This window comes from Meleagris gallopavo, chromosome Z (genome assembly GCF_905368555.1).
Source record: "Meleagris gallopavo chromosome Z, MGAL_WU_HG_1.1, whole genome shotgun sequence".
Lineage (NCBI taxonomy): Eukaryota > Metazoa > Chordata > Aves > Galliformes > Phasianidae > Meleagris > Meleagris gallopavo.
In genome coordinates this window covers 32157078-32184688 of record NC_139435.1, presented here as the reverse complement: position 1 = coordinate 32184688, position 27611 = coordinate 32157078, and the positions used below count along the sequence as shown (strand labels likewise).

Sequence of the window (27611 nt, the reverse complement as noted above, 5' to 3'; positions counted from 1 at the left end):
GTATTAAATGTACATATACAGAAATACCTAGTTGGATATCCATGGTGCCAGAACATACTCCATCAGCTTCTTGAACTTTACTACAGGTGAACTGGTCTAAATCCAGCCATCTCTGATTAAGTCCTTCCAGTCTTAATAAGTCTTCTGTTATCAGTGACATTTCTAAATCCAGGAACAGCATATTTTAAGTTCTCAAAAAAGATTACTTCATTGGATTTGCTCCACTGAATTTGTTTGCAATATTTCTAAATCACAGCAGCTACTTTAGATAATCCCAGAGCAACAAGAAACATCAACAAAATGATCATCAGTGGCAAAGGAATACTGCCTACAATTTAAATAATCAGAAATTACATTCCAATTGCTTACTTAAAGGGGCACATAATTTAAAGCTGATAGGAAAGTGGACATAGGTTAAGAAGGTTCTGGGGAAAGACAGAATCACACAGCTTCAGACCTAGATGAAGAAACAAGTATTACAGAACATCAGGTCTACCACAGTCTTTACTTCAGACATTGGTTCAAAATTGGGAATCCCAAAAATCTTGATAACAAAAAATAATCTAAACTGAACTTAATGTTTAGTTCTGAGTAAGAAATCATACTTTCCGTGATAAGCTCAACACACTGGTTGTTGTCTCTGTTAAACTATTTTACTTTTCCTCCCACAAGAGGCTGCTACCAATTCCACTGGTTAGTGATACATTAGTGAGGGCCATCACACTAGACACTTACAGACAACAATGAGTATACCAATTTACATCAGCTGAAATTTTGATATTGCATCAGCAAGAATTTTTCTTTCTCTTTAAATAACGGATTTGACTTAAAAATAAAGAAACAAAAAAACAAAGCATCAACATTAAGGTGGGCTTAGGCAGATTTATCATTCAAAACTACATTCTCTTTCAGTAGAAGAGTTCTGACCATGCTGCATATTAGTATTTGAGTATGTGTTCCCACAAACTGCTCCAAATGCTGTCTAGTATATGCATATTTAATTTCAATATTAAGTCAACCACATCATACCAATGAACTATCTGCAGGAAGAAAACATACTTTTGTGATTCATGTGATCCCTTTTACTCCTTAAACATCAATAAAATAAAAATGAATTTATAAATACATCCCTTCATACTAAAAGGTCACTCCTTCATTAAAAAGTGGACAATAGTCCTCTCCACAGAATGAACAGATGGAGTAAAGCAGAAGCTAACACAAAGGGCAACTTCTAAATGGTTCTATTGAGAAAGATATATTACATCCCAGTATTCAACAAGAAGATCAAAGTGCTATAAAGGCATATTGATTGGGCATCTCCCTTCCCTCTGGATATGCTTTGTGTCATACCAAGTGCCAAAAGAACATAAACTGTAAATGAGGAATACATTTTTCTGAGTATGGTGTTCATAGATCCTGAAGTAGACATGGCTGATGTTGACAGCAATAAATCACTGCAACTACTGAATTGAATCACTAATCACATTCTTCACTTTCAATATATTTCATAAATAAGACAAAATGACATCAAAATGGTACAAAATTTGGCAAAAAAATTCGAATTTACTCACCTATCAAAGTAACACTAGTACAACTACTAACTTGGAAAACATTGAAACATACAGTGGAATTGAGAAACTGAAATTTGTCAGTTTTAAATCACATAACTACTTATTTTATGGCCTACAGAGAGAAAAATAATAATAATAAGGTGGGATTAACTTTAGCTGGAAAGTTTTAAAAACTGTTTAACTAAAACAGTAGTAAGATTCATGTGACAACCTTGACCAATTTCTTCAGGTTTTTCACAAATACATACTGTAAACTGCTTTGAGTTAGTTATGGTTTTACAAAGAGATAAACAAGAGATTTATACAGTTAACTTCTCAAAAATAGCAAGGGAGATCTGACTAAGGTGAAACAGTAAACGAATCCAAGAAAAAAGTAAAAGAATCCTAGTTAAATAGCAACAAAAAAGCAAATCTACCTATGAAGGACTTGAACGCCAAGACATTGACACACAAATGACTTGCAAAAAATTGGGTTTAGAACATTAAAAAAAAGAAGTACGAAGTACTGTTTTAAAGATCTATTGATTTGCTCTGTACATCCCAAGGTAACAAGGTTACTTTGAAGATGAGACAATAAAGTAACAGGCATCTAGGAACCGGATTTTAAGAAGCCCTTCTGTGTTCTTCTATGAAAGCTCAAAGATTGTTGAAGGTCGTGAAATAACAGGGATAAGTGGTATGCAGGTACATACACTTAATAACCACAACCTGTAATTATATAATAATCCCATTTTTCTTCCAAACTACATGTCAATAAATCTTTCTCACTGCACTATAAATTCCAAGGTCATGGACAGAGGTGTTTACTAGTATAATTACAATGCAGCGATAAAACCATAAAGCCTTTAGATCCTGATATTATTCCATTTATTTTTCCTCCCCTGAAGGAAGGAAAATGATTCCAACAGATGGAATACTTGGAAAATGCAGGAAGTTACTTTTAGAACATTTAAAAATACTCTGCTTTATGCAGTTACTTTCTTAAAGTATGGAGTGTTTTATTTTGTTTTTATTTAAGCTGTGACAATATCAAAATTATTTCAATCTAAGTAACAGTGTAGCAAACAGCATTCAAGACATAGCACTCTCTGAAATGGGCAACACTACCACACTGAAAATATAAACACTGCATTCTAGATTTTCAGTCATGGGTCAAGTTTGACCCCAAGAAAACAATGTTCCAGCCATCTGTTCAGAAGTAACTTGCAAATCATCTCATTTTACTTGCAGCTCCTGTTTCCACATTAATTGCATTATTCCTAGGCACAGTTCTACCTGTCTTGATCCCTTGCTATACTGGAAGGGGACCTAAGTGCATGATTAGTAAAATGACTGTATAAATCTGAATATCGAATCAGACAACAACAGAGAAACGAAACTGTTTTCCTTACTATAGAAGGAAAAAATTATTGTTGGTTGGAAATTAACTCTCAGCCATGATTAGCTCCTTAAAAATTAACTGAAGTGATTATAAGTAGTCATGACCTATTTAGAGTTCTTTTTCAGTGTCTACATTACACAGTAACTGTCATAGTGGTGAGAACAGCAACCTGTTATCTATAACCCTTTGACACTTCAAAAAACAAAATATGACGAGATCTTTTCTTTAATAGATAAATAATCTTTACACCTGACTAAATTTATCATACATGTCAAAAACTAGCAATTCTTTTCACTCTTCTCAAACTGTAAAATGGATGTAATTTTCGAGATAATTTTTTTTTAAGGTAGTACAGAATTTGCCAGAATTTGCCTTAGTAATATTCTTAATGCTAACTAATACAACATTTTAAAATAGAGCAATTTAAAAAAAAGAAAAAAAAAATCATTTTACATGAAATAATGTTGGGTGATCCCCAAAATGGAAAAAAAAAAAACAGGGCAATCCTTTGATCTGGAATGTTACAGGTTAACCAGAGAAGCAACACACATAAACATTCTGACCAGGCTTACTGGAAGTGTAGACCTAAAAACAGAATGCAGACTTCAGTATAGTTAATGCCATTTCCTTTCTGTGAAGGGAAGCTCTCCGGTTCCATTTAGAACAAGATGCTCTCTATCTGGCCCACCAGTTATGTAAAGACAACGGTTTCTAGGAGGATGCCTGGAAAGACATCCCACATTCCTGAGTTCCATGTGCAATGAAGGGAAATTTCTAAACAAGAAAGCACAAAGGACCAGCTTTAGGGCAGAACGCCAGATGATCTAACTCCTTGAAGACTGTTCGAGAAGTTATCAGTAGTGGAAGTTATGTAAATGAAGGGGAATGAGTAGGCTCATGTATTTCACAGAGAGTGTTAATGAAAATTGAAATACATGACAAAGCTGTTTAACCTGTAATTTGTTATAATAAGAAAACAAATGACCTCTTTTGACTAGAAGAATAGGGCAGATGGCAATGCTAATCTACTCCTAGCTACCTTATAAATTATTTAATATTCAGAACACAGTATTAAACTTAAAAAAAATTAATTAATGAATTATGAGTTTTAGTTTCCAACCTATTCAGAACAGAGCTTGCTTCTCTTTAACATGCTAGATTTGATTAATACAGAGTTTCCAGTAAGCTAGATACTAACAGTAATTGTTTTCTTCAAAGAGTAACAAGGCATAGAAATATGCTTTCTTGCTAAAGTGACAAACAACTTTCTAGGGATCAAAAGTACAGATCGGTAGGGCCAAACCCTAACAGTTTTTAAAATAAGACACCAGACAAGTTTTAAAAAAAAATCAAAAAACAATTACTCTTTTTACTGTGACTGTAATCTCTGCAGCTCATATTTTAGAAGCAAGAAAATCACTTGGACTACAGAGCTGTGGTTCACATCTGCAGGGAGAAAACAAATAAAGCTAACGCTCAACTTGAATTAACACTGGCCAGCACTGTGTAAGACAACAAAAAAAGGCTTCTCCAAGTGTATCAAGAGCAACAGAAGATCAAAGGAAAACACTAGACTGATACTTGAAGCAGGTGTCACCTAACAAGAAGAAATGGCAAAGGCATTTAATGCCTTTCACCCCAGTGTTTAACTCTAATAGCAGATCTTGGGCTGCCTGGATCTTAGAGATGGAGAACCATGACTGGGGGAGCAGTGACTTTCCATATGTGGTAACAAAAATTGTGAGGAAACAGCTATATCAGCTCAATGTTTATAAGACCACCAGGACAGATGGGATATTTAAAAGGAGTTTACAAACATGAGGAAACCAACTTTTTACCAAATATGGGTAGATAGTGACAGAACAAGGGGAAATGGCTTCAAATTAAAGAAAGGAAGATTTGATTAGATGTTGGGGGAAGTTTTTTACTTAGATAGTGTGGGGAGGTGATGGAACAAGCTGCCTAAAAAGCTTGTGGATGTCCTATCCCTGGAGGCATTTAAGGCCAGATTAGATGTGGTCATGGGCAATTTGATTTATCATTTGGTAACCCTGTCTCTAGCAGTGCGGTTGGAACTTGACCATCCTTGAGGTTCCTTCCAACCCAAGCCATTCTATGCCTGAGAGTGCTGAGTTAGCTGGCCCCTTCTCAACAATTTACCAAAGGTCTTGGGAGTCTGGGGATGTCCCTGCTGACTGAAAGCTAGCCAACATTCTATTAAGCTACTTGAAAGAAGAACTGGAGAACCATAGGTCTACTAGTCCAAGTTCAGTTCTGTGAAAAGTTATGGAGAACTTTATCCTGGGGAATACTGAAAAGCATTAAAAGAGCAAAGCTGTTTCCAGGCATAGTCAGCATGGTTTCATTTGACTCTCCCCTGATGCACCTTTGTGCCATTCCTGTCCTGCTGTCAAGGAAAGCTCAGCCTTAGAAATCTGTCCTCCTTCTAAAATAGGTCATCTTGGTGGATGAAGGGAAGGCAGTGGACATAATCCTTCTAGATTCAAGTAAGGACTTAAATACTGTCCCTCACAGCACCCTCCTGGACAAATTTTCCAAGTGTGACACAAAGAGGTCCAAGTTATGCTGGGTGGTGAACTGGCTCAACAGTAGAGCTAAAAGGGTTGTAGTGGCTGTATCTGGCTGGCTGACAGGCATTAGCAGTGTTCCCCGGGGCTCAGTTTTAGGACAGGTTCATTATTTTTGTTAATGCTCTCAACAGAGGTGTGAAATGCATCCTCAGCAATTTTGCTGATGATACTAAACTGGGAGGTGCTGTTGACACCCTGACAGGATAAGAAGCCTTGCAGATGGATGTAGATAGATCACAACACTGGGTGATCAGCAATGACATGAAGTTCAAGAAAGGAAAATGCCAGGCTCTGCACCTGGGATGGAGTAGTGCCAGACACAGGAGAGATGAATGGTTGGAGAGCAGCTCAGGAGAAAGGATCTAGGACTGTTCATGACAGCAGGCTCAGCGAGAGCCAGCAGCCTGGCAACCCTGGCAGCCAACCTCATTTTGAGATGCATTAGATATAGCACAGCCAGCCAGACACCTGCTAAATCTAGTTGGTGCAGCCTCCACCAACAGAAGAAGAGAAGAGGAGGCCAAGAGGCAATCTCACTGCTCTTTGCTGCTCCCTGAGGAGGGGAAACAGAGGGAGGTGCTGGGCTCTGCTCTGGAAATGTTGACAGGCTGGATATGACATTCTGCAGCAGATCCACCAGCAGAGTGTCAAACTGGGCATTCTTTACCACAAGGGTAGTCTAACATCAGAACAGGCTTCCTAGTGAGGTGACTGATGCCCTGTGCTTGCCAGCATTCAAGAGGAATTTGGGTAACATCTTCAGTCACAGAATCACAGGATAATTTGGACTGGGAGAGACTTTAAAGATCAACCAATTCCAGCCACCCTGCCATTGGAAGGGCTGCTACTCACTAGCTCAGGCTGCCCAGGGCCCCATCCAACGTGGCCTTGAACACCTCCAGGGATGGAACATCCACAGCTTCTCTGGGCAGCATGTGCCAGGGCCTCACCTTCTAAATAAAGAATCTCCTCTTCACACCTAACCTGAATATCTCCCTCTTTAAGTTTAGAACAATTTCCCCTTTACTCATCACTAACTGCCTGCGAAAAAAGTCATCTCCCTCTTGTTTATAGGCTCTCCTGAAGGACTGCAATGCTGCGGTGAGATATTTTTGGAGTATTCTCCAAGCTCTCAGCCTTTCTTCGCAGGAGAGGTGCTCCAGCCCTATTATCACCCATCCTTGTGACCTTCTCTGGGTCCACTCCAAACAACTGTCCTTTTTGTGCTGGGGTCCCTGACCTGGATAATATGCTCGATAATATGCTTTAACTTCTGGTTAGCCCGGTCAGGTAGTTGAACTAGATGATATTTGAGGGCTCAATCCAAACTGAAGTACTTTATTCCTCATATAAGGGAAGCCTGTTGACCTTTCTGTAAGTTAGAACACAGCAATCATTTGTAAAAACAGCCAAGTATAAAACTGATTAAGCGTGTGCAATGCTATTAATAAAAGAAATTGAATAAATACTACATGATTCTCTACCAGAAAAAAATACGTGTCTAAAAACATATGAAGAAGAAAAGCAACAGAATGATGTTTTAGTAAGGGACATGGTTTAGAGAGGAAATATTGGTAGTAGGTAGATGGTTGAAATGGATAATCTTAGCAGTCTTTTCCAGCGTTCGTGATTCTATGATTCCATGGAAATCCTGCAAATTATGTACCACTTTCACCTAAAATCCATACCAAGATGAGAGAGAGGCTGCTCAGAGAAAACACTCACTCTAAGAAATCTAGAAATCCTATTCTCCTCCACAATCTAATTTATCTGGATGACTCAGTTTAAAAAAAAAAAAAAAAAACATTCCAAACCTTCCCATCAGAGTATGTTTTTCTGTGTGATATCAAAGCCCTTGGATAAGATTATTTTAATTAACATGAATCAACAGCAGCTACTCTAAATTCAGAAGAGTAAATGAAAATAGAATTCAGTCAGAATACAATCTTCTTAAACATATAGTTCAATTTTAAGGTTGATCAGCCGCAAGATGGAGGATATATTGCATTTGAAACCTTAAATACACAGAATTATTAATTAAGAATTTGTAAGACATTCTATAAATTAAAGCTTAAAAATTCATGTTTTTTATTACATGCACTAACATCTAAATACAATGTCTGTCAACAAGGAGAAAAACAATTTTATTGGACCAAAGACATGCTTGTATAAGAGGCAAAAACTATGCCTGTTTTAGATGTGTATTTAGCATTTATGTATAAGCCTCTCCTCAAAGAAAGGGGAATTGGAACTAGCAATTTAGTTCATCTAATAAAAACAAGAAGTGGTGTAAACCAGTTACTTAGTTCCAGCTGACCTTGAAATGTAATTGGCTACCTCAGATGTCTCTATGGTATATACCATTAAGAAGATAAAAATATACAGGATTAAAATCTGAACTGATAAAGCTAAGAAATTAAGTATTACTCCTTTAATAAGACTACTCTATGAAAGTATGTGAATAACAAAGCATTTCCTTAATGATTGTTACTCAAGTGTGGATATACTTCAAAAGAAGTTATACAATGGAAAAGAGCCTAATATTTTGTTTTTAGCTTTTTTACAGCTTTAAAAACTATGAATGAAGACTTCAAGGCTACAAATTTTTGTATGTGCTTAGTCCAAACTGATGATTATTTTGTATCTTATAACATACAAGAAAGCAATTTTTTCTATCGTATTTTTTCAGTGCAGAATCACTGTTTCCTATACTTAAGTGCGATAAAAAGAATTAAACTGCAAGAATGCCAAGTTTTACAAAATCAATTTTACAAGCTCTCATTAGCAAAGATAAAATTATTCCTCTTGACTGCAGAATAAGAGCTACAGAAATGTATTCTAAGTTAAAAAAAAAAAAAAAATTAGCCAAGAGAAGAGGTCTGCCAGTTAAAATATTAGGGTGGAGGCAGAAATTGTCTCTGCCAGTCACAAATAAAGCCATGAAGAAAGTGGGATTATGATAAACTGGTGTAAAAAGCTTATAGACATTTTCTTAAATCAAACAGCAAAAACAAGAACAAACAATATATATAGTACTGTGTATATATATGTACGTAGCACAGTACAAGTCTGACTTGGTTTGGGTCAAGATAGAGTTAATTTTCTTCATAATAGCTTGAATGGTGTTATAGTTTGGATCTGTGACAAGAACAGTTTGATAACATACAAATGTTTTTCTGTTGCTGAGAACTGCTTGCACAGTCAGACTCCTACTTCTTACACTGCATCACCAGTAAGGAGACTGAAGATGCACAAGAAGCTAGGAGGAGACACAATCAGCACAGCTGACTAGAAGGATGACATGCTCGGCAAAGAAAAGCTGAAGAAAAGTAGGAAGGAACATTTCAAATTTTGATGTTTGTAAATAACCGATTAAATATGATGGAGCTGCTTTCCTGGAAATGACTGAGCATCTGCTTGCCAATGAAAATGAATTCCTTAGTTTGCTTTACTTTTACACACAGCTTCTGCTGTTTATTAAGCTGCCTTTATCTAAATCCATGAGTTTTTACACTTTTGCCCTTCCAAATCTTTCCCCCTTCGCTACAAGGGAATGAGCCAGTTGCTGCATGGGGCTTAGTGGCCTACTGGAGTTGAACGACAAAAAGCTCAAAATAAAAGAACTGTTTTTACCCCCTGGTAAGTACTCACAGTTTGTGTTAGACTCATGCTTGAATTTAAGAGGTTTATATATAGCATAGATTTGAAACTTGTTTTTGAGTTAACACAGAGATTGTAAAAAAACAGCAATTAAAAACTGAGTGGGTGATGATTTAGGAACCATGCGTTATGAAATCTGTTCACAATAAGAGGTCAAGAAACACTATATTATGAATGTGTAGTGCTATGCTACTATGACTGCTCTTTTCCTTTCTTGATATAGCCACAGGTACAGGCTCTTACAACCAAAGTAACTAGGTTAGGTACAGTTGTGAAGGAATTAAAAGACTTATTCTCTGAAGTACCTGTGTACCAATGCACATGGAATGGTGAATAAACAGGAAGAATTAGAGATCTGAGTGCACTTGTAGGACCACGATCTCACTGAGATCACACAGACGCGGTAGGACAGCATGCATGACTGGAATGCTGTCATGGATGGTAACGTACCTTTTAGGAAAGACAAATCAGCAAGGCATGGTGATGGATTTGCTCTTTTTGTGAGAGAGCAAGTGGAATGTACCAAGCTATGCCTAGGAATGAATGGTGGTTGAGTAGAGAGATCATGGGCAAGAATTAAGGGACAGACTAATACAGGTGACACTATTCTGTGTGTTTACTACAGGCTGCTTGATCAGGAAGAGGCTACAGACAGCTGAAAGTAGCCTCACAATCCAGGACCTGGTTCTCATGAGGGACTTCAGTCATGCTGGTATTTGCTGGAAAAGCAACACTGCCAGGCTGACATAGTTCAGGAGGTGAGTGGATGATAATCTTCCGAGCCAGGTAGCGGAGGAGCCAATAAGGAGAGGTGTGCTGTTGGATCTTGATCTTACAGACAAGAAAGACTGGCTGGGAATGTGAAGGGGCTGTCATGGATGCAATGACCATGAGATCATGGAGTTCAGGATCTTACATAGAAGAAACAAGGCTATTAGTAGGAAGATCCTGGTCTTCAAGTCTGCTAACTTTCATCTCTTCAAGGACCTACCAAAAGGTATCCAGCGCGTATTGGAAGGTAAGAGGGCCCAAGAGAGATGGTTGACATTCAAGCACCACTTCTTTTGAACACAAGACTGATGCATTCCCAAGTGAAATGAAACCAAGTGAAGGTAACAGAAGACCCACATGGATAAGCAGTGAGCTCATTGAAAAACCCAAATGGAAGAAGGTCTACAGAATGTGGAAAAGGACTCTGGTTGCATGTGAGGAATATAGCAACACTGTCACAGCACACAGGGATGCAATGAGGAAGGCTAAGGCATACTTGGAATTAAATCCAGCAAGGGAGGTCGGGACAACAAGAAAGATTTCTCTACCTATGTCAGTAGCAAAAGGAAGACTGGGGGAAATGGCCTGCTGCTGAATGAAGTAGATGTCCTGGTAACGAGACTAAGGGGGAGTTACTGAATGCCTTCTTTTCTTCAGTCTTTAATGCTAAGACTGCCCCTTAGAAATCTCAGATTCTAGAGGTAAGAGAGTCTGCAAAAGAGAATGCTTCCCCTTGGTGAAGGAGGATCTGATCAGAGATCATCTTGGCAAATCTGCTGCACACAAATCCACAAGAGTGCCTCAAGAGTATGCATCTATGAATGCTGATGGAGCTGTCAGAAGAGACTGCCAAACCACTCTCTGTCATCTTTGAAAGGTCATAGAGAACAGGAGAGGTGCCTGAGAACTAGAGGAAAGCCAGCGTCACTCCAAACTTCAAAAAGGGCAACAGGGAGAATGTGAGAAACTACAGGCCAGTCAGCCTCACTTCTGTCCCTTACAACATCTTATTCTGGATGTCACCTCAAAGCAAGTAGAAGAAAAGGAAGTTATCAGGATTAGTCAATGTAGAATCACCAAGAGGAGACCACACTTGACCAATGAGGTAGCCTTCTAGGATATCATGACTGGCTGGGTATATAAGGGAAGCTCAGTGGATGTTGTCTACCTTGACTTCAGCAATGCTTTTCTGCCTCCTGTAACATTCTCAAAGGTAAGCTTAGGAAGCACAGCATAAATGAGTGGACAGTGAAGTGGACTGAGAACTGGCCAAGCAGTAGTGAAAGTTGTGATCAGTGCCACAGATTCTATTTGGATAGTGGTTTTTCCCAGGGATCAGTACTGGGTCCAACCTTGTTCAACATCTTCATCAATGACATGGATTAAGTTATACAGTTCACCCTCAGCGAGTTTGCTGATGATACAAAGCTTGGAATGGCTGACACACCAGGAGGCAGTGCTGCTATTCAGGAAGACCTGGACAGACTGTAGAGCTGGGCAGAAAGGAACCTGATGAAGTGAAAGTGTAAAGTCCTAGACGTGGGGAGACAAAACTGCCTGAATCAGTACAGGTTAGGGACTAACCTGTTGGAGGGGAGTTCTACAGAGAACAGGTGTCCTGTTGGACAATAGGTTGGCCACGAGCCATCAGTGTGCCCTTGTGGCCAGGAAGGCCAATGGTATCCTGGGGTGCATTAAAAAGAGCGTGACCAGCAGGCTAATGGAGGTTATTAGAGAGGTCCCTCTCTAATCTGCCCTAGTGAGGTCACATCCAGAGTACTTTGATTAGTTCCAGGCTCTTCAGTTCAAGAAAGACACGTCATTTCTAACGAGAGTCCAGTGGAGAGCCACAAAGATTAGGATCCTGGAGACTCTTCAGTACGAGAAAAGGCTGAGAGATTTTTCAGCCTGGAGAAGAGAAGGCTGTATCTTATCCATGCTTATTAATACTTGATGGGTGAGAGCCAAGTGAATGAGGCCAGGCTCTTTTTAACAGTGCCCAGAGACAGGACAAGGGGCAACGGACACACACTTGAACACAGGAAGTTCCATACAAACATAAGGAAAAACTTTATTTTGGGAGTGACAAAGCAATGCAACAAGATGCCCAGAGAAATTGTGGAGTCTCCTTTTCTGCAGATATTCAAAACCAACTTAGATGCTTTCCTGTGTAATCTACTGTAGGAAATCTGCTTTAGCAGAGAGGGAGAGTTAGATGATCATGAGAAATCCCTTTCAAACCCTACAATTCTGTGACATCAATCAACCTTTTAGTATTTAAACAGAAGTTAATAACAGACTTGCTTTAATTGCAGTTACAATGGGGCAAGTATACAGCAGTAAGTCTACCACCATGTTTAGTTCAAACTCATGCATGGAAAGAATTGAGAGATTACAGAGTAATGCATTTGAAAACCAATCAGAGTAACTGCTAGTGGTAGAAGTTGCAGCTTTAAGCTTATTTTGTCTGCTTTTGTAGCATTTATCCTATCATAACAGCTAGGCTATTAGTTACTGTCTCTTCACAAGCTTCAGTAAGTTATAATCAAGCATTTTACACTAAAGCAAGTTCTTCTAGTAACCAACAACTATTAGGCGTTGCAGAAATAGAATGCACTTTAGGAACAGCACCATCTCAAAAAAAAACTATGTTCTAAGCTTCATTAATAAAGCCCAGAAGCTGTTAAATCTAATTCAGTATCCAATAATGCATGTAACGGATTTGTTTAAAACTCTATCTTGTATTTTAAATGCTTATGATTGACTTCTAGTTTCATCTCCAAACAAACAGCAAGGAATTATTAACTCAACAAGATGGAGTACCATACAGCAGTGTACTAACAGTAGACTCAGATTAAGATTTCAAATAAGACCTGTCTTCTATTCTTTCCCTTCTTTATGATACCAATAACCATTTTAAAAAATCAAAAAATTTCCAAAGGAATCAAACAAGCCTAATTATTAGGATTTAATTAATTAATTATTATTATTATTATTATTAGGATTATACATAACTCATTTTATCTGAAACATATAAAAAAAAACCAATAGTATTAGCAAACAGACAAGTTTAATTCACTCAAACACAGAAATGAAACATCCACAGCTAGGGACATGAGAGAGAAGAAAATCATAAAAAACAACTGTTAAATTGCAATTGGATTGTCTTTCTCCCTTAGTGAGATACAGCTCATATAGTAATATTTCTAATGAAAACTCTTCTTACTAAACTTAACAATATCCTTCAGCATTCTCCACTGCACAACATTTCAAACCATAACACTTCACTACCATCATCCTTGACATCCATCTTCATTGCTGTATTTTCAACAATGTTTTCTGCACTTATACTAGGTTTGTAGTTTGTGTCTTTCAGGTTCTCATTCTGTTTCTACACTTTCCTTATCACTTTCTCCCTAAATCCTTCCTCAGATTTGTAAATGCTTTTATTTCTCCAAATACCAGTGAAGTACTCTCTTCTGCTCAACTACCATTTCACAGAAAAACACCAGGAGATGAAAAAATAATAGTAATGATGAAGAAGAGGTAGAAGCAGCAAAGCCTGCTTTAAATAAAAAATAAATAAAAACTGCAGAGTTAAGGTCACCACACATTATTAGCTGTCAACACAATGTTTCTGCTGTTTCCATGTTATCCATCTCATTTTAAAGCTCCTAGTTCATCTCTGCTCCTTTATTTGTTACCAAAGTTGCTGATAACAAGTTCTTTTTCTTCATTACTGATATGTCTGGGGAAAATTTTATTTCTGATGAAAAAAGAACCTCTTTCTATACACTCACCGAATAACTTAGCAAATGCATTATTTGCACTAAGATTAGAATTCAGGAAACAGTTAATTGAGATTTTAAAATATTCTAATGATCTCTAAAAAAGAAACTCATTTATTTCTTCTTTTTCATTAAGCCTGCAAACACCTCATGACATCTAAAAGTCCCATCTCTTATCTACAATGCCAGCTCAAAATACTTCACAGATTACTGATACTGCTGTACATTGGATACTCCTAAAAACAGAAAAGGGAGATCATATCTTAAAGTTTCATCTTGAAAGTCTTTTCTGAGTACCACAGAACTCCAACAGATTGAGCAGTATGAATTAAATTACTACTAACATTTTATTTGAACAAAATCTGAAAGGTTATGCGCATTCACAAAAAGGTATACTTCAGGTGTCTGTTTTGTAAGAACAATCATCTTACCTTTACAGTTTCACTTAAGACTTGGTTTTTATCTGCTTCTTCACTGGAGTGCAATTCTAGTTTATTATTTAACTCCTGTAGCTGTTGTGCCTGTTCATTCAACAGCACTTGTGCTTGATGCTCCCAATGTAATGCATTATTTAATTCTTCACATGCACTTTCAAACCTCTTGTGAGCGATCAATTTCTGATAAGGGAAATAAATTGTGTTTGATTGCATAACTATATTCATTTGTTTACATGCTTGACTTCCAGAATTCTATTTGCTAGCATATAAAATTCTAAAATAAAAGCATGCTCAAGATGAACGCTTAGGTTTTTAAATATGAAGGCAGATCATGAAATACTAAACAGTAGGCAACTTTTTTTGGAAAAAAAAAAAAAGCATTTAGGGTATTGTAAACAGTATGCATTAATTATTTTATCCAAATTAACATAGTGAGGTTGTAAAAAAATCAGTATTAAAAAGGAAATATGAAGATCAACATCACATTTCAGCGTGCATCATATTAGCCATTGTGAATGCCTCCCTGGACCATTTCTCCTCTGCTCAATATGGATCAGAAGAAAGAAATAAAGCATCTACATCTAAATGACATTTTCATTTAAGCACCCCAGAACTGTAAAAGGGGATAAAACCATTATGAACAAAACTGAAGACCATTAGATAGCCTTATTCATTTAAATAAAACAATCATTTTACCGCCTAAGAAAAAGAAGTGAAATCATCTATTAAATATTTTCTGTTTAGAAGTGTTTTGATTGGGTCACACTAACAGGTCTATCACCTAGGCCTCAAGATCAACTTTGGGCACAGCTAATATTGCTCACTCTGAGAAATGACTATTACAGTTGCTCAAGCAGCAAAAAAGTGTATACAGGGACACTTATCCACCCAGTTTCTCAATCTGCTAAAACATTGGATCAATTTTGAATTTAAGCAATAGAAGAGAAGTACGGGAAGAAAGGTGTCCAGTCAACCCACAGAATTTCTCCCTGCAATAAGGACTGAAGGTACAGATGAAAGAGGATGATGGGGAGTATGCCAACAATCTACAAAAGGACATACTGGAGACTGAGAATTCAAGTTCTAGAGCAGTGATAATCTGAGAAGACTAAATCCCTCACAGAACAGGCCCATTACTTGTTACATAATGATTTTAAGTAGTTAAGAAACCTTTTTCTCATTTCTTCTCATTCCAGCCAGACAGTGCTATGAACAACTTAGTAGACCCATGGTGCTTAGGTAAATCCTCTAGCTGCTCCAAAGGGTCAGTGGAATTTAAGAGCGTAGAAGGCTTTTAATTTTTTTTCCTTCCCATAAATTCATTTCTTCAAGGAAACAGACACACTAAAATTTGCACTAACTAGTTCTCAACACCACTCATACTCAAAGATACAGTAATACTCTACCATAATATCCAACGATTATATAATCATAGTATGCCTTAGGTAGGAAGTTACCCAACCACTCCGCTGTTGGTTTGTGACCCACCAGATCAAGTTCCTAGGGCCAACACAGCTTTGAACACCTCCAGGGATGGAGCATCCACAGCTTTTTTGGGCAACCTGTTCCCTCACCAATCCTTCGAGTAACATCTAACATGCTTCTCCCCGCTTTTAGCTCAAAATTATTCTCCCTTGCCTTACTACTAAGAGACTGTGTGAAAAGTTGGATTTTCCCTTCCTGCTTATAAGCTCCCTTCAAGAACTGGAAAGCCACTACCTAGTGTCCCAAGAGACTTCTCCAAGCCAAACAACCCAACTCCCTCTACCTTTCTTCACAGGAGAGGTGCTCCAGCCCTCTGATCATCTTCACGGTCCTCCTCAGACCCTTTCCAACAACTCCACATCTCTTTACTGCTGGAGACCCTAAACCTTGACACCATGTCTACTCCAGATGGGGCCTCACAAGGAAGGGCACAGTAGAGAGGGACAATTATCTCTCTTGCCCTGCTGGCCACCCTTCTTCTGATGCAGCCCAGGATACAACCGGTCTTCCAGGCTGCAAGTGCACAATACTGATTCATATCCCACTTTTGGTCAGCAGAACCCCCAAGTCCTTCTCTACAGAGCTGCTCTCAAAGGGTTCTTTTCCCAGTCTGTACACATACCTGGGATAGCCCCAACCTAGGTGTAGCACCTTTCACTTAGCTTTGTTGAACATCATTAGGTTCACAAAGGTCCACTTATCAAGCCCAACTAGGCATCTCTTTTTTCAGTTGTACCATAGAATGGCCTGGGTTGAAAAGGACCACAATGATCATCTATTCTCAAGCCCCCGCTATGTGCAGGGTCACCAACCACCAGACCAGGCTGCTCAGAGCCACATCCAGCCTGGCCTTGAATGCCTCCAGGGATGGGGCATCCACAATCTCCTAGGGCAACCTGTTCCAGTGTGTCACCACCCTCTGTTTAAAAAACTTCCTCCTAATATCTAACCTAAAACTCCCCTGCCTTAGTTTAAAACCATTCCCCCTTGTCCTATCACTATCCACCTCCGGCAACAACTGTTCCCCCTCCTCTTTATATGCTCCCTTCAAGTACTGGAAGGCCACAGTGAGGTCTCCCCGGAGCCTTTTTTTCTCCAGGCTGAACAATCCCCGTTCCCTCAACCTTTCTTCACAGGAGAGGTGCTCCAGTCCCTTGATCATTTTAGTGGCCCTCCTCTGGACCCATTCCAAGAACACTGCATCTACTTGTGCTGGGGGCCCCAGATCTGGACACAGTATTCCAGATGGGGCCTCACAAGAGCTGAGTAGAGGGGGACAATCACCTCCCTCTCCTTGCTGGCCACCCCTTTTTTAATGCAGCCCAAAACACAGTTGGCCTTCCAGGCTGCAAGCAAATACTGCTGGCTCATGTCCAGCTTCTCATACACTAAGACCCCAAATCCTTCTCCACAGGGCTACTCATAAGGAGATCCTCCCCCAGTTTGTATAAATACCTGGGATTGCCCTGGCCCAAGTGCAGCTCCTTGCAACAGTATCTACTATAACACTCAGCTTAGTGTCATCAGCAAGCTTGCTGAAGGTGTACTCAACCCCACTGTCTAAATTATTGGTAAAGATGCTGAAGAGCATGGGTATGAAGACAGACCCCTGGCAGACATAATTCAGCACTGGCCCTCCCCTCTGACTCCGACCATACTACAAATTCCATACCCACCAAACAGTCCAGCCTTCAAATGCATATCTCATCAGCTTAGAGATAAGAATGCGGTATGGAACTACGTCAGATGTCTTGCACAAGTGGGCTAGACAACATCAGTTCCTTTGCCTAGTTCTCCAGTGCTGTCACTCCAGCAGTTGAAGGTTACTATACTGGGTTAGCATACTGGTGAGGCACAATCTGCCCTTAGTGAAAGTGGGCTGGCTGTCTTCAATCACCTCATCTTGCATGTCCCTTAACACAGCTTCCAGAAAGATCCATCCCATGATCTTCCCAAGCCTCACAAACGTGAGGCTCCAGCCTGTGGTTCTTCCTTTCTCCCTTTCTTGAAAATAGAATTGATGTTCCCTTTTTCCAGTCACCACGAACTTCACCTGACAGCCATGAATTTTCAGATATGATGGAGGGTGGCTTGACAACAACATCAGCCAGTTCCTGGCCCATAGTGTTGCACACATTTAGTGTAATGAGGCCATCTCTGAGTTCATCTGCTGTTATAGTGAAAGAGATTTTGCTCCCTGAAGTCCACACCCAGAGGTTAAGGGACATGAGAAGTGTGGGAAGCCTGACTGCCAGTGAAGAATCAGGAAAAGAACTCACTGAGTACCTCAACCTTCCCCAAGTCTGCTGAAGCCACTACTGCCTTCACATTTATCAGAAGGGGAACACTCTCCTTGACCTTTCTTTTCTGACCAACATAGCTACAGAATCCTTTCTTGTTATTTTTCAATTCAATATAAATGTAGAATTTAAAATGTTACATTATTGCTTATGAGTTTGTCATCAACATAATTATTTAGTACCCTCACTCTAGCCAAATTTACTCTTTTGATATGAAATCTATAAATTCTTTTAGAGCATACAAATAACATCAACATTTTAACATATAGAACTGAACTTGAACTGCTGAAATCCAAATGTGTAATTTGAACAAAACATCTTATTCTGCAAACCAAAGCAAAACTCCTGTGGATAGGAGATACTTCTAAATACATTTTGCTTATGGTTTAGACATTTACAAGGTAAAATATTTGGAAAATTCTTTTAATAGTAGACTGACTTTACACTTGTTTTTCAAAAGAATACAAATGGAAAAAAATGCATAAATGGAGAACTCTTGTAAGCAGTCTCCTCTAAATCAAATATACTTACAGATTGCTTAAACAAACTTAATTGCTCTTTCAGGCTCTGGGCTTTGTCAGCCTCCTGTTTCATCTTACTGAAATTCAACTTGAATTCTGCAAGTTCTAGGCGTAGTGAGCGGCGTTCCACCTCTACCGTATGAAGTCTTTGTGTCAATGCAAATATTTGCTTCTGCAAGGATGCTATGCTTTTCTGTTGGTAAATGGAAAGAATTTCACGTGCTATAAAAGTGTGCCATTTTATATTTATACACTGCTTATAAAATCAGTAACAGTAATATTCAAGAAAATTTTGCAAAACTATTGTCTTGTCCTCCATCCCTAGAGGATGCACAAGTGCAAAAACATGAATCCATTTCACCCATCTTTGAGGGTTAGTGAAAATTTTGTTTCCAGAGAAGTATCTTGTTTTCATGCAAGACTCACAATAAAAGACAGGCTCTGAGAGAGACCTTAACCTTTAATTTCTATTAGAGAGGAGAAGGTTATCTTCACTGGAAGGTAACCTTAACAGAAAAAAAAAAACAAACAAATCTTAACATTTGGTAGCTGAAGAGCAAGTTTGCTCCTATAAGTCAAACATAATTTTGATAGAACTTCAACTTTTTTCTTGCGCACATCCAATTCCTTCTTAAAATTCCTAGACTTTAGAAGATCTACTCAAGACATGATGTTTTAAGGCGCTGCAAATCAAATTCTGAATCCCTATATAGCTGACTTCAATGTAACTGACTCATAAATCTGGAACAAAATTAATGGCACCATGAAGAGAGTTACACCATAACACTTATGCTGTGAACACACTGTTTGCTTTAAGTAGCACTATAAACATGCATACCATAACGGGCCATCTGTCACACGATCCAGCTTCCAGAGCTCGTGCATTTATTTTATGAAGTCCATGAGCGAGCCTCTGTATTAAGGAGTTTTTCTCCGTGTAAGTAACACTCCTGCTGCTATCTAATGGAACAGTCTCCATTATTACATTAAGCTTGTCCAGAAGTTTTGAAAAGGAGTTCCTGGCTGCACTTACAAGTAAGCGTCCAGAAAGAGAAGACTTTGGATCTTTAAGGAATAACAACAAAACATCAAAGAGGTTAAGAGTCTCATTTTTTCAGAAGAAAAAAAAAGTAACAACAAATAGCATCTATCAGCAGGAAATTTGCCCCATTAAATGGAAGACTGAGGACCAGGTAATGTATCAGAACAAATATAGAACAAATTCTGTATTTAGTAGTAAACAGTCTACTTCTATCAATCTTTGGATAGGAAGGGTAAGACTGGATAGGATCTAAAAGAACAGGATGCATTTTAAAAATAACTATTTTCTCTATCTTTTTAAATGTTCTCCTCCAACACTGTATATTCTGAAGTCTTTCTGGCATGTTCAAATTTTGTGATTTATAAAAAAAAAAATGTAAGATTGAGGCAAGCAAAATGCAAACCAGATCAAATATATCAGATGTTATAGCACATGGTAAATCACTTTATCACAATATTTACAATGCAAATTTCTGAGCATTTTCTGATTCCTCTTCCCTCCCCTCCATAGATGTCTAAATCATTTGCTGTTCAAAATTAGTGAGCCTTGGTACCTTAATGCCATAGTATTTATATTCTGAGACAAGAGAATATAATTTACCTTATTCCAAGGCAATTAAAATTTTACAGCTACAATTACTTATTTCCCCACAGGATTTTGGTAATCATCCTTCTCATATAATGGACTTAAGGCCCCAGCACACCCAACATGTCCTGCTTACTGCTAGATTCGTCAGGTCTGTAATTAATAATTGTGTTTAATGTTGATAAATAAAATTGTCAGTGCTCCTTCCACTAATTGGTATTCCAGATAAGAGTTAATAGGTTTATTTATGCCTTAATAAAAGTCTTGTAATTTAGTTTTCCCTCTGCTAGGCAGGTCTTAATCTGTCATTACTTGTCTTATGATACTATCAGTGTAAGATGACAAGCATGGAAGAGCTTATTTACATTCAGTAGTACAGCAGATCTCCTGTTGCCGTAGTGAATTAAAATATTTACTTAAAAGTGCAAACAGAGAAAATAACAGTGATAGCTTTTAATAAGTAAAATAATTTCTTATTATACGTTACAAGAATAAAGCCAAAGGTTCAGAGTAAATAAAACAAGATTACTGCTATCTTCAGAGTTCGATTCTCACCATAAAGAATATATCATTTATACATATAAGAACCAAATTGCCTGTAAGCAAACAAATGAATTAGTGCATGATAAAGTCAGATAGTATTTTTTCACAGCCATTCTCCTACTTCTATTTCAAAATACCACCATTTCAATGACGTCAATGATTAAACTAAAATTATCATTTTTTCATGCTCTCCATAACTCCTACTGATAGTAAATCTGTCGTTTCTTCATTTCCTTAGATAGGTCTCCTTCTACTCATCTTTAAAGCTAAAAACACTGTCCAACATTTTTATATTTTACCTCAGTAAACCAAGCGGCTTTTGAAACAGGAAAAAATGATTCTTGTCTTACCTAAAAGAAACTGGTATTGCAATGCTGTGCCTCCTTTTGCCAAGGCTCCTCCCTTTTTCTTCTGCTGGTTCTCTATTGCTGATCACATTCAAGATCAGCTATCTTTATCATTTTAACTCTTAAAAAATTTAGTCTTGCCTACCGTTCAGTTTCAAAGACCATCTCATTTCTTCAGTTGAAATGGCAATGATTAGTTTGAATGCTTAGTGCAATTTACCTAAAACTGGAACTATGCTTACTACCTAACACACAAGATGACATAAAAAATCTTCCAAAAATCTCTCCTTCAAAGTGATTCTGGGTAAATATGAAAATATTGATACGTCAATGACCTCTTTTTGCTCCGTTAACGATGGCACTTCCATCTACATATTTTTACATGATACAGTCTGCCTGCCAGAAAACAGTATTTCTCAATGTACTGAGTACCAAAGATGGTCCGCCATGTTTAGATGTTTCCCCTATGTTTAGAATCACCAGATTAACCATGTGAAAAATAAACTAATAATATTTTGGGGGAACTGTTTTGTATCAAGTCATTATCCTATTTCAAAATTGGGATTCCAGTTGCTGAGTACTCCATACCTTAAGACATTTTCTTGGGATGACGGGAAAAAAAAAAAGCAAAGATTATCTCTGTTTTATTTCCATTGAAGAATGGTTTAAAGGAAATATGCAGAGAAAAGTTGATATAAGATACTGTTTTGAAAGATGAAATAAGAATATAATGAAATTCCACAAGGAACTGTATCTATAATGACTGGGTAGAGAATTTATGCTTTAAGCATATACATTTTAAGAATATGCCCACAAAGGATCAAAAATAAAACAAAGATAAAACAGTGAAGAGAATGAATTCAGTAGTACTACAGTACTACACAAGACTAAAATTAAATAAAAGATCAAATTTCAAAACCTCTGTATATGTTTCAATTGATAATATTTGTATTCAAAGTACTTGATCTATTCTTTTTCTGATATACTGCAGTACAGTGCTCAAACAAACTTACAAGATTAACCTTACAGAAAAAAATAGAAAAACACTTAAACTTCTAATCAAGTCGAACATAAGAGATCATTCCAAGATGTGCTGGAGTGAGGACCAAAAGGACCAAACAATTGAAGGGAAACAATCATGAATGTTAAAAGACAAAGCATATATATTTTTTAAATTAGAAGCACAATAAATGTGCCTCAAAGCACAAGTCCCAGAGTTCCAATTCTGTGTGACAGATTTGGGTTCTCCGAAGTGCCTCAAATAATTCCTCAGAGCCTGGTCATCTTTAAAAGCCCTTTCAAGACACTGAACCATTTCATATTGTAGATCCACAAAGCACTTTCTTCCTTGTGCTTACTCCCTCCTATGATGGAAAGTCTAATCTGAAAGTGCCAGAATTTCAAGATCTGATGAGAGAAAATGCTTCTCAGATTGCCTATTTACATTTAAATATTTTTCAAAATCACTTGAGTCAGTTTGCAGCTTTAAAACCCATTTCAAATAGGGTTTGCAGAAAATAAAAGCAGAAGAATGCAAGCCTTTCTTTCAAATATATCCCTACACAGCCTTGTCACTTCTATACTTCTGGAAATTTGATGTCCAACTTTAAATACTTATTAGTATTTTTTGAATCAAAGGTTCTTCAGAGATTTTCAATCCCACGAGTAATGGAATCTCAAGTAATACGTGAGCAGTAAGAACTTGATGTTCTCTAAAAATATGACTTAAATCGTTTGCAGTTATAATATTCTCAGCATGGTTCTTGCTAATTCTAAACACCAAAAAACTATGCTGTGTACAGAGATATCAAGCAAACAAAGCCTATCAAAGTGCTCATCTACTTCAATATGGGAAAAAGACAATTAGGGTATCCTAACAAGTCAATTCAGCATATTGATACAGAAGTAGAGTTTATATTAGAGTTTATCTTTTGTATTTGTAGATCTTATTAAGCAGTCTGTACAGTGTATAAACAGGAATATTTGCAGTAAAAACCCTGTAAATGTCTTGAAAAACAGTTCAAACTTTTTTTTGTATGGATACAGGTTTAAGTTGCTGAAAACAAGATGAGTCATGAAGAGAGCACCTCAATCAAAATATTTTTGATTAAATGGCTTTACTTCTGTAAATTATCCTTCTTTTAATATTCTTTATATATCCTTTAATATCCATTATTCTGTGACATGATTTTGGGACTCCAAAATTGCCAGGTACCGAAAAACAAATAAGGGTAACAGCAATGCAGAGGAACCAAGTGAGATTTTATCTTAGTCTTAGCAAAGACATCAACAGCTAATAGACAGAAATCAAGAGATGACATATCCAAAGACTGGCATTAAAATTTTCCATAGGCATAGTAGAATACACATGTGAGGAGAAGCTAAGAAGATTAAGTAACTGTGACAATAGGATGTGCTTAGAGAGGGAATACAATAGGGAAACAAGATGAAGATTGCTAGAGTGTGTAAATTGACAGGTATTTATTTCTCTGTCAGAAACAGCAAAATAACAAGCACAAAAGATGAAAACAGTATGAAAAGACAATTGTTTTCAAGATGCTAGTAATTTCAGAAATTCTAAATTCATATCTGGAATTTAGATACATATCCTGTAAAGCATAGTAGGAAATTCACACAGTAAGTGGGGGCAGTATCCCAGGTTAAACATGTCCCAGCTTTAGGGTCCACGTTTAAATCAGAAATGCCATAGACTTCACATAAAAAAATAAGGTTGGTCTTCAGTAAAAGAATATATTTTTTGAATATTAGAAAAGTGGAACAAGGTAACAAGAAAGCTTTTAAATATTTTGTTAAATATTCCTTAAATACAAAAAAAGAAGCTTTTAAAAATTTTTAATACATTACTAGAAATTTTTAAGAACAAATTAGCCACATACATATTGGCACGGCGAGGTGTATTTTTTCTTACTCACAACAAAGAGGTTCAGGCGATTTCTAAAAACACTCTTAAGCCTTCTATTTCCACGACCAAATGTACTGAAAAGACTTCATAAAAACCAGTTCATATAAAACAGTAAGAATTTCAATCATGTAAACTTCATAATTCATGGATATGTTTATGTGTTCGAATCTACTACAATAATATTTTTTTAATTTACCTGTTCTGCTAATAACATCCTGTAATTCTGTGACAGAACTGATTACTGCAGTAAGGAGATCAGAACTAGTAAACCAGTTGAGTGCTTCAACACAACGAATTCCTTCCTTGTTGTGTCCTGTGAAAGAGAATTATAGGGAGCAACAAAATTGAGTAACATAGATAAGGCACACTACCATCTCTAAGTCTTTCAGAAATTGATCAAAACTTAGTGTATAACCAACAAACTAATTCTTCTTTTAGCATACTTTGGACTATATTAAGTATTTTTCAACAGCTAATAAAGCAAACAGGAAAGTAAATGAATTGTTGAGTTTGTGAAACATTTTGGATATCAGTCGTTCCTGGAGAGGAAAGCAATTTGGTAACAGAAAGGAACAGAAAGACTATATAATCTCCAAAGAAGACACATTAGACATTCTATATTAATATTTCACCTGAATCAAAATGCAATTTTTTTCTTCCATTTTGAGTAGGATAAAAATTGTGAAACTGATTTATAAAAGGAGTTATCTTTTCTAAAACAGATGAAACAGAATATATGGTAGTATCTAATTCCAAAACACATAATAAAAGTGTCAGATATCAAACACTATGAATTCACATGTGAAGCACTGAAAGAAAGGTTACAGCTGTGCAGACTATGCAGTGTCTTTTTTGGGGAAATTACATTTGTCAAGAAATCTAGAAAATCCATTTGTTAAAATGTTAATGCATGAGACTTTACGCTCTATTACTAACATTATTATTTGTTATTCACTAACCATGTAATGTGACATAACTTCTATAAAACAAGAAAACAATTAGCTTACTTGACATATTATGTTTGCCTTTGGAGTCCCCTACACACACTAGAATTCCAGTGCCTTCTTTGAAGCCATTGATCAGTGAGAAGAGAGAACTAGAAGACTGGGATAGAACTTTAAGTCTGTTAGCTGCCAAAACTGCAATCACACCTCTTCGGAACACACGTATCAGGCCTTTGAATTTTTGTTTCTTAACTTTTGCATCATCTTCCTTCTCCCCGTCTACACCAGAGAGAACATGAACTAGAGTCCTAATTTCCTGGTTGACTAGTTCATAAACATTGACTTGATCCTGAAGAAGGTCTCTTTGGATAGACATAGCACATGATCGGCCATAGAGAGGATACAGGGCACCTGCCAATAGTGCACATGCTGCCAGGAGAGATGAATGCTCCTTCTGAATCTGTGTTAATGTATTTTTCACATAGAGATTTTCAAGGGCCAATTGCTCCCGTCTTTTTTCAAGGACACAGATTTTTTCTTTGTTTTTTTCTGCTGTTTCTTGGTATTCCTGGGATAAAGGAGGAGGAAAACAAAACAAAATAAAACAGAAGAAATATTAACTGAAGGTAATTGCTTAAATTTAAAAAAAAAAAAATCATTTTACCTCAAAAAAGAAAAAAAAAAAAAAGCTAAAAGAATACTGTGAACAATATAGGAAAACATGTCTCCTAGAAAAAAGCTATGAAAACACATAAATGCAAACTAAACATCAGTACGAGTAAAATTTGCAGAGTGTTCTGTAACTGTAACTGGACTCCAAATTTCTGAAGCTAAAGCACATTTACAACAACAAATCAAAGCAAGTCCAACAGTACCTGGTTGACCACAACACAGTTTGATGACTTTGCTTAACAATACACAATTACATGTTCCTGTTTCAGAAAGAACATTGTTCTTCAAAGCAGAAAAGAAAGTATGAGAGGAAAAAAAGTAAGGAAAACTCTGGAAGATGAAAATAGACAGATTGGTAGCAGCTGGGAAAGGGGAAGTAAAGGTGATCTCTTAATTACTTTGTAATCAACCCCCTACTTATAAATTCACAGATTAATTATGTCTCATACAGAACAGAGACACAGTTTTGAAGAGAACAATGTAATACAGACATTTTTATTTTGCCTACATCCATCACGGATGTTTTTTCAACTTGCATCATTTTTTTCCCTCTCTAAGCCTTTAAACAGGGAAAGAGAAATGTTAAAAACGGTAAACTCAAGTAGCAAAATAATGACACCAAAAACATCAGGACTACACTTAGACCATGCATGCTGGTTGGTGCTGATGCCATGCATGTTCTTGTACCAGAATCAAGACATTATCAGAGGCTCAGATTGGCTTCCTGATGCATGAGTCCTCTGCGATTGGAGCACTTGAGTCTGTGTTTGAACAGGATCCAGTGATAAAAGGAAGTAATTTTTATACACTTCATAAACAAACCACAAACTCAAGTTAAGCTTTTTTTTTTTCAAACTCTAGTTACAATATGTGAACACAAAAAAGTAGAATGCTAAGTCAGTATGATAAACAAAAGATAAAACTACATTAAGCTTTAGCTCCCTCTCTTGGAGCCCTAAACACTTTTGTTAAAGAATGGGGATCAGTGGTTATTCCTGTGGGAAAACGAGGGCAAAACAGAACTAAAATGGCATCTACCAGCCATGTATCTACACATCAACTTTGCTACAGGCCTCAAGCAAACGGATGCACTCTAATTTCTTCTGCCTCTTCCAATAAACATGGAGGGGAAAAAGTACATAAGCTATCCCTAGAATTGAAACAAAGCTTACAAGTTTCTGTAAAAAGGAAACACTGACAGCTCAAAAGGTCTTTAACCAAATAAATACTTAATTATTTTTTAGACAGAGGAAAAAAGCATTTTGGCTAGACTAGGAAGACAAACAGAACGACACTATTTCATGACCGAACTTAGACACATTCCTCTTCAAGAGGAAGAAATAAAACAACAGCAGGTAGATTTTGCAGATGTTTTGGCAATACAGACATTGAGAAAGCAGCCATTCATAAAATCTAGTCGTATGTAAAACAATGTAGCTTTATTAAAATACTTCCCGTAACAAAAAAGTAGAACAATTTAACTGAACAATTTAATTACAAAATGCAACTCAGAGGCCTCATATGTCACTCTAAAATTAAGTACGAACATGTACAATATTTTCAGAGCTAATGTATTACTTACAGTGTTAGATTTTCACAGAAAAAAAAAGCTGGTAGCATAACTGGAAGGAACTCAAAAGGTAAGCTGAATTTAGAAAACAACTTATGGCTTCTGGCCAGAACAGGTGAAAGGCCAATATCTGAGTAAACAAACATAAAAGTATGATCCCTACAGGGCTGTTAGGCAGCTATACTAACATTCAGTTCTCTAGCTAATTAAAGCTTTCTTCCCTAACGACAAATCTTTTTTAAAAAAAGAAATATTGTTCAATGTCTGATAATTAATCACAACTTCCATTTCATTATTTTTAAGGCTTTCTTCAAAACTCAAATGGACAATTTTGAAAGAAATATAGAATGCTCCTCCTAAATGCTTGCAAGCCAGCTTCCTTGGGTGCTTCAATTCTGAGGCATTCCTGAGTGGCTCAGTGAATTTTAAGAACCACTTACTAAAAACTCAGACACTACCAACAACAGAGTTTTATTCTAC

General features: G+C 37.1%; 1 protein-coding gene across 11 annotated transcripts in view; it reads right to left on the bottom strand.

Moving 5' to 3' along the window:
* CCDC171 (coiled-coil domain containing 171) overlaps nt 1-27611 on the bottom strand; it is a 190195-nt gene that overhangs the window by 94934 nt on the left and 67650 nt on the right. For all 11 annotated transcript variants that reach the window (XR_014880683.1, XR_014880684.1, XM_085214404.1 and 8 more), the window contains 5 exons: nt 24953-25457; nt 24142-24258; nt 19344-19570; nt 18516-18698; nt 14194-14379 (listed from right to left, as the gene is read on the bottom strand). Coding sequence is in view for 9 of the 11 variants with exons in the window: in XM_085214404.1 (XP_085070530.1) it covers nt 14194-14379; nt 18516-18698; nt 19344-19570; nt 24142-24258; nt 24953-25457 (1218 nt within the window). In the remaining 2 variants the exon portion in view is untranslated. The remainder of the gene's footprint in view (nt 1-14193; nt 14380-18515; nt 18699-19343; nt 19571-24141; nt 24259-24952; nt 25458-27611) is intronic.